We start from the raw sequence: 6099 nt of genomic DNA, 5'->3' as shown, positions 1-6099 counted from the left end.
CTAATTTGAACATTCTTGCAGAATTATTGAATATTGTTCAATTCAGTAATGCAAGAATAATCTTTAGAGTAAGTTTTTCAGCATAACAACTGCGCTTATTTCAAAAACATAATTACGTTTAAAGAAAATTTTCTAATAAAAACTTGGAAAATTTTAGAAAAAGAGGGAAACCATCAAAAAATGTGTTGTCTTTTTTATTGTATTTATCTTATAGACAATTCTTTTAATGTCTTTTAAGCATCAATTAAACGTACATATTTTTGCTTCCCTTTTTTCATTTACAAGTACAAGATATCCTATATAGTTAGGAACCATTTCTTTGCATTACCAACTTATATGTCTTTTTCCTTTTTCTGAATATTAAAGATCTGTTACACTGCGATTTCCTTTTTTCATAATAGAAAAAAAAAAAGAAACAGTAATAAATGCTTTAAATTTGAGTTACATTTGCCAACTTTTTTGTCGAAGATTTAACATTTCTTTTTCAGCTTTGTTTAATTTATAAAATACCGTACACTTATATTTTAGAACAATAATCATGTGGTTTTCCCATTATGAAGAAACCTTTTTATGGTTTTGTTCTTAATAAACGTTTTTCATATTTAGTTTTTACAACATTTTCTTTTACGTCTTATGGACAAAATGTTACAAAATGTTTTTCGACGTTTTTAAGAGGTCTATTTGAGTCCGTGTGCTTAGTAATGTTGTCTTTTTAGTGTGCTATCGTCTATAATATTTCTTATTAATGCATATATTTCATTTGATTTTAATATACTATATATTCATTTTTAAGAATTAGTATAAGGAGACCTTTAGTTAGCAATTTTTCACGATTGAACACTTGTATACACCTTTACACTTAATTTTTATATTAAATGCTTCTATATAATTCTTAATAAAAATTTATTTTAAAAAATGCATTTATAAGGTTATCATGTGCTGGGGAGGGTATTAACAAATTTAAATATGTATATTCCGTGATTTGTCACTTATCCCTAAAAAATTTTGAGGGCTCATGTTAACACTAACGAACGAATTAATGTTCGTTTTATATTTTTTAGGTTTGTACGTTTTATCTTTAAAAATGAATACATATTTAGGTGTATTTCATAAATAATTGTCTTGTAATTTTTTCTATGACTACGACTACTTAGACATTCGTCCTATAAAATTTCTGTATGTGAATGATTTACTTACAATATTTTGAAAACTTAAACCAATTTCCCCTTTGTTGTTATTGCGCGTTACACTTTAAATCGTTAAAAATTAATTACCCATTAATTACGGTGTTCATCATAAAACACTAATATGATAATAAAAAGACGAACAAAAATGGCATATCTTTGTAGTTATTATTCTGGTTGAATGAACCATATGAAAATTTTGAAAAATTCCCAGTCACTTATTGCAATGCCATTCCATTATGACATAAATACTCCCCTCAAATGAATTAATAAATACATATACAGTAAAAAAAAGCTGTTTAACAAAACAATTTTGTTATGCTCATTTCACGAAAAAGTTTATGATGGGTGGACTGAAGTTGATAGAACTAAGAGAACAAACCATTTAAAGGTTAAAGGATGGATAAGACAATAGAAAGACATGTAAATTATAAATGTATTTTTATTTTTGTTAATCTTAAAGAGCGCTTATTTTTAATAGTGAAAATTGCATAGAACAACTGTTAGTACTATGCTTAAAAGGTATAACGGAATTGTAAACATTGACGCCTTTGTGATGATTTTGGATGAAGAGGAAAAGACTTCACAGAAAAAGGTTAATTTTCCCGAAATGCTATCATATCACATCATTCATATGCAGTTATATTATTTTTCATCTTTATTAAGGGTAAATTGCAAAAGGTCTCCATTTTTTTTTTGAGCACTTATTTGTTAGTCACATTTTTAGTGACACTGTACGCACTTATAATTTCAGCACATCAGTGTGCGTTTATGCAAGTTTCAACAAAATGGTATTTACTAATTACCATATGACAAAACTTAAGTAATAACCTTATTTGCGAAAATCACTTTCATGTTATTTTTCCCCTTTATTTTGAGGAAACCTCCAGACAAAAAAAAACGTATAATCTTATTTAAAAACGTAAAAACGTGTTTATACGTGTTAGCGAAAACTTTAATTTTAGGTTCTTTTTTTTTCATTTTATTCATATATTTTATGTTATTAATTTCACGATTTCAGAAAGAAATTAGGTACAAACGGTGTAACACGAAACAGAGCACAAAAAACATAGAACCAGTTGTTATTAGGTAAATAGTCAATGAGAGGGCTGCGTAAGAACTTTTGCTTATCCTAATTTTCAGTTACCAAAGATGAATATTTTTTCAGATATAATCCCTTTTTATATTACAAAGTGTACAAACCAAGTACACAGGGGAAAAGTAAAAATTGTGTGGAATGCAAAAAAATAGTATTTGTTTTTTTTCACTTTGATGAAAAATGGGATAATAATCTTCATGTAAAATTGTGTTATATGTGCATTACGCAAGAGATTATCTAAATAACATGTTTTAATAAAAGGAAAAAAACAAAAAACAAATATAACTAGAGCATTTATCTGATGAACTCTATAGGATAGCGCAAAACTGAGAGCAATCTAAAAATTGAATATATTATATATATTTTTGCAACAGCACACGAATATTTAACCAGTGTATATATTTTTTTTGCGTTGAATATCCAGAAAACGTCTTCTGTAACAAAAAATAAACTGTTGTAAATTTTTAGGTGAGGGAAAAGTGTACGTTCACGTTTGACAGTACATAGAGATGTTGTTTGCTATACACCCGATGTTGTAATTCTTTTTTGCTTAAAAATGTTTCAATTTTTGTGGATAAGAGAAAAGAAAATATTTAACAAAAAAAAATGTTTGTGTGTATATTTAATGAGATGAACTAAATTGAAAAATTCAATAATTTAAAAGATTTTATCCTCGTGTGTTCATTCGCTCTTTCGCGTGCTCGTGCGCTAGTGGGCTCTCATTCTCTCGTGGAAAATTAAAAACAAGGAACGGAAATTACACACACACTTTTCTATTGAGCCTTTCGAAATTATTTATAAACGTCCTCTTTATGTGAACCATTCGTAATAATTCTTGTAAAATGAACAGAAAAAAGCTCTTCACAATTTACCATATTTAAGCAAGAAGCTAGCGAAAGGGGTAGAGGGGAAAGTTGTTTAAACTTCACACCTATACAATAAATGAGTATGCGGGGTTATATTTAAAACGGGTTCCTGTAAAATGAAAATTTCCCGTTGTATAGTTTCCCTATTAAAATAACAAATCTTAACAAAATTTTATTTTAAAGTTCGTGCAAGTCAAATAATATGAACGCGTAAGGCTCTTTTTTTTTTTTTTTTTCTTGCACACGGAAAATATATATAATTTGTAAAAAAAAAAAAAAATTTACAAAAAAAAAGCTAGCTAATTAAAAAAAATATAAATTCACATTATATATATTCTTAAAGTTGAAAATTTTCTTTTTTTTTTTTTTGAAATGATCTAATTTTTTCCTTTCTTTTTTTTGTAAATCTGTGTACTTGATTTGATTCTGCAGGCTTCTCTTTTTCTACTCACAAGTTATTTTCAATTATTCATAAAAAGAAAAAAACGTTTGGTGCCGTAAATATATTGTTTTAAAAAAAAAAAAAAAATCAACTTTTTTTGCGTTTTTTTTTGTCTTAAATTTGTTATCCTTATGTGAAGAATTTGCCGCATTTTAAAGTCTTATACGCGTACATGTGTTTACTTACGTGAAAGTATGTATACCTGCGCGCGTATACTTTAACCGTTAAAAATACACCAATTTTATGACAGTGCTTAAGCGAATGGCCACGCCTACATGTTTTTAGTTACTTTGTTTAAGTTCCTTTAAACGCCTACTTCTCAAGTTTTAAAATAAAACCATTTTGTTATAATTCGCCCCTTTATTCAATCATTCATTCATTCGTTCGTTCATCAGTCCGCCAACGCACCCAGTTGTTTATTTCACCCCCTTTTTGCCGGATAATTCTTTGCAAAATGCAGTATTATGGTTCAAGCTACAGGAAAAAATTAATTTTTTATAACAAGCGTAAGAAGATGCTGTGGAAACAGCTTTCGAAGGTGCCGAACATGCTGTTGGGAAAGAGGGGCTTGCGAAAAGCAGTCTTAAGGTTCAGAGAAATTAAGCGAGCACTTAAAATACTTTTCAAGCTGATATGTAGGGGTAACTTCCACAAACTGTTAAACAAAGTGACAACCAAAATTATAAAATTGTGGGCGAAGTGTGTGAATAATAGCAATGCAATGACGAAGCTGTGTAATAAGTACTACAAGATTAGTGGTTTAAAAATTCCCATATGTGATTTCCTTTTTAAAAATAAAATGATCAGCACGAAAATGGAGAAGTACAGCATCACCACACCACGATGTTATAAAAAAAACAAAATTAACAGAGTGACAAATAAAACAAGTAAAAGCACACATGAAAGCATGTGCTCATCAAATCCAAATGATCATTATGTAATTGATCTATATGATGAAACACACATACAAACACCATTCAATGGCTCTTTTCTTTCGAAGAATAATGATTCTACGTGCGAATCGAATTATAACAGCACGCAGTCAAGCGATTGTGGAAGAACGAATGAAAATGATGACTTAAACAGCAATTCATACTTAGATAATGATATGCCATCTTTTGAAACCCTTGAATATGACGAGGACGAAGTGAATGAGAGCATAAAAAATTGCTACCTTTATAATGGCTATGTAAACGCAACTACGTATAAAAATTCCGAGGAATATAAATTTTTGAACCATCATTTAAATGAAGAAAAAAATAAATGTGCAGATATAGCAATTGATGTATCTCCACGAAGTTACTACGATAAGCAACTTGAAAGAGAAAAAGACAAACGAGAGGCGTGTAGCCAAAGCGAACAGGAAGAAGATTGGGACCAAACGGATGCAGAGATAAAACACACGCAGAGAAAGAAAAGAAAAAGAAAAAATAAAATATACGAAATTTATAACTCAGAAACAACAATGACGCAAAATGTGTACTGCGAAAATTACTTAAACGAGAACTACTCCTCTTCGTGTGATTGCTCCAGCGAACACAGTGATGATGACCTCAGCGCGAATGATTTTACGGACAGCGATTTTGATGATAATTACTTCGACGACGTTTGCGAGAATGACTTTGTGTGTAGCTACAGCGTACACAGTTATGAAGCTATTCAAAGTGCTCACGACGAATCGAGTTAAAACGTCAAAAGGGGAAAAAAAAGGACAGCATGGAATTTTGGGGGGCACACATACAAAAAAAAAAATAGTTAAACAATTGGGAATAAAAATAAACATTTAAACATATTCATAAAAAATGCACACATTTTTTGCCACATACGCCTCATTATTGTTATTACACATTCTTCTTTCTTTTTAAGGTACGTGTGCTCTACTGGCACACACACTGTGAAGTTTTTTCCTTTTTTTTCGTTTCCAATTTTTACGTCCCATTTTTAAGTAAAGCAAAATTAACACCATCATGTGTTACTTGCCACGTGGTATTCACCACACGCAAAAACATACCGTATAACATTTTTCCCAGTTATACTTTTAAAATACACTTCCCCTCACTGAGGAACGCGAAATGGGTGCGAGAAAAACAAAACGGAAAGGTGCGAATATTTTGCGACTTCTCCGTTTCTTCATCTCTTCATTTCTTCGTTATTTTAAATTTTAATAAATATATTTTAAGTAATTTCGAAGTAAAAAAAAAAAGCAAAGAGGGAAAAATTGCAGTTTTGGATGAAAATGGACAAATTAATATACATATACTAAAAAAGAAAAAAAGGAGAGGAGGAAAGAACCAAGAACAACGCGTTAAATCATGTAATAAATTTTCATTAAAATATAACTTTTAAAAAAAAAAAAATACCCAATTTTCGCTTTTTTTATGAAAAATGTTTAATTACAAAGAAGGTAAGTTATCAAAATGGATATCCAAATGGATATCACGGTGGATATCAACAAGGATATCAAATGGATATCAACACAGATATCAAAAGGATATCATCAAAGATATC

The 6099-nt window shown here is 29.6% G+C and overlaps 1 protein-coding gene across 1 annotated transcript; it reads left to right on the top strand.

The window, feature by feature from the left end:
* Window positions 1-3907: 3907 nt before the first annotated feature.
* Window positions 3908-5278, top strand: PVX_124200 (hypothetical protein, conserved; the record flags this gene model as incomplete). Its single annotated transcript, XM_001617351.1, has 1 exon — window positions 3908-5278. The coding sequence occupies exon 1, from the start codon at window positions 4046-4048 to the stop codon at window positions 5276-5278; it is 1233 nt and encodes a 410-aa protein (XP_001617401.1). The 5' UTR covers window positions 3908-4045.
* Between the last annotated feature and the right edge of the window lie 821 nt (window positions 5279-6099).

The sequence above is a fragment of the Plasmodium vivax genome, chromosome 14, assembly GCF_000002415.2.
Source record: "Plasmodium vivax chromosome 14, whole genome shotgun sequence".
Taxonomy (NCBI): Eukaryota; Apicomplexa; class Aconoidasida; order Haemosporida; family Plasmodiidae; genus Plasmodium; species Plasmodium vivax.
Note: the sequence above shows the minus strand (reverse complement) of the source record. Positions and strands in the feature narration are given on the sequence as shown.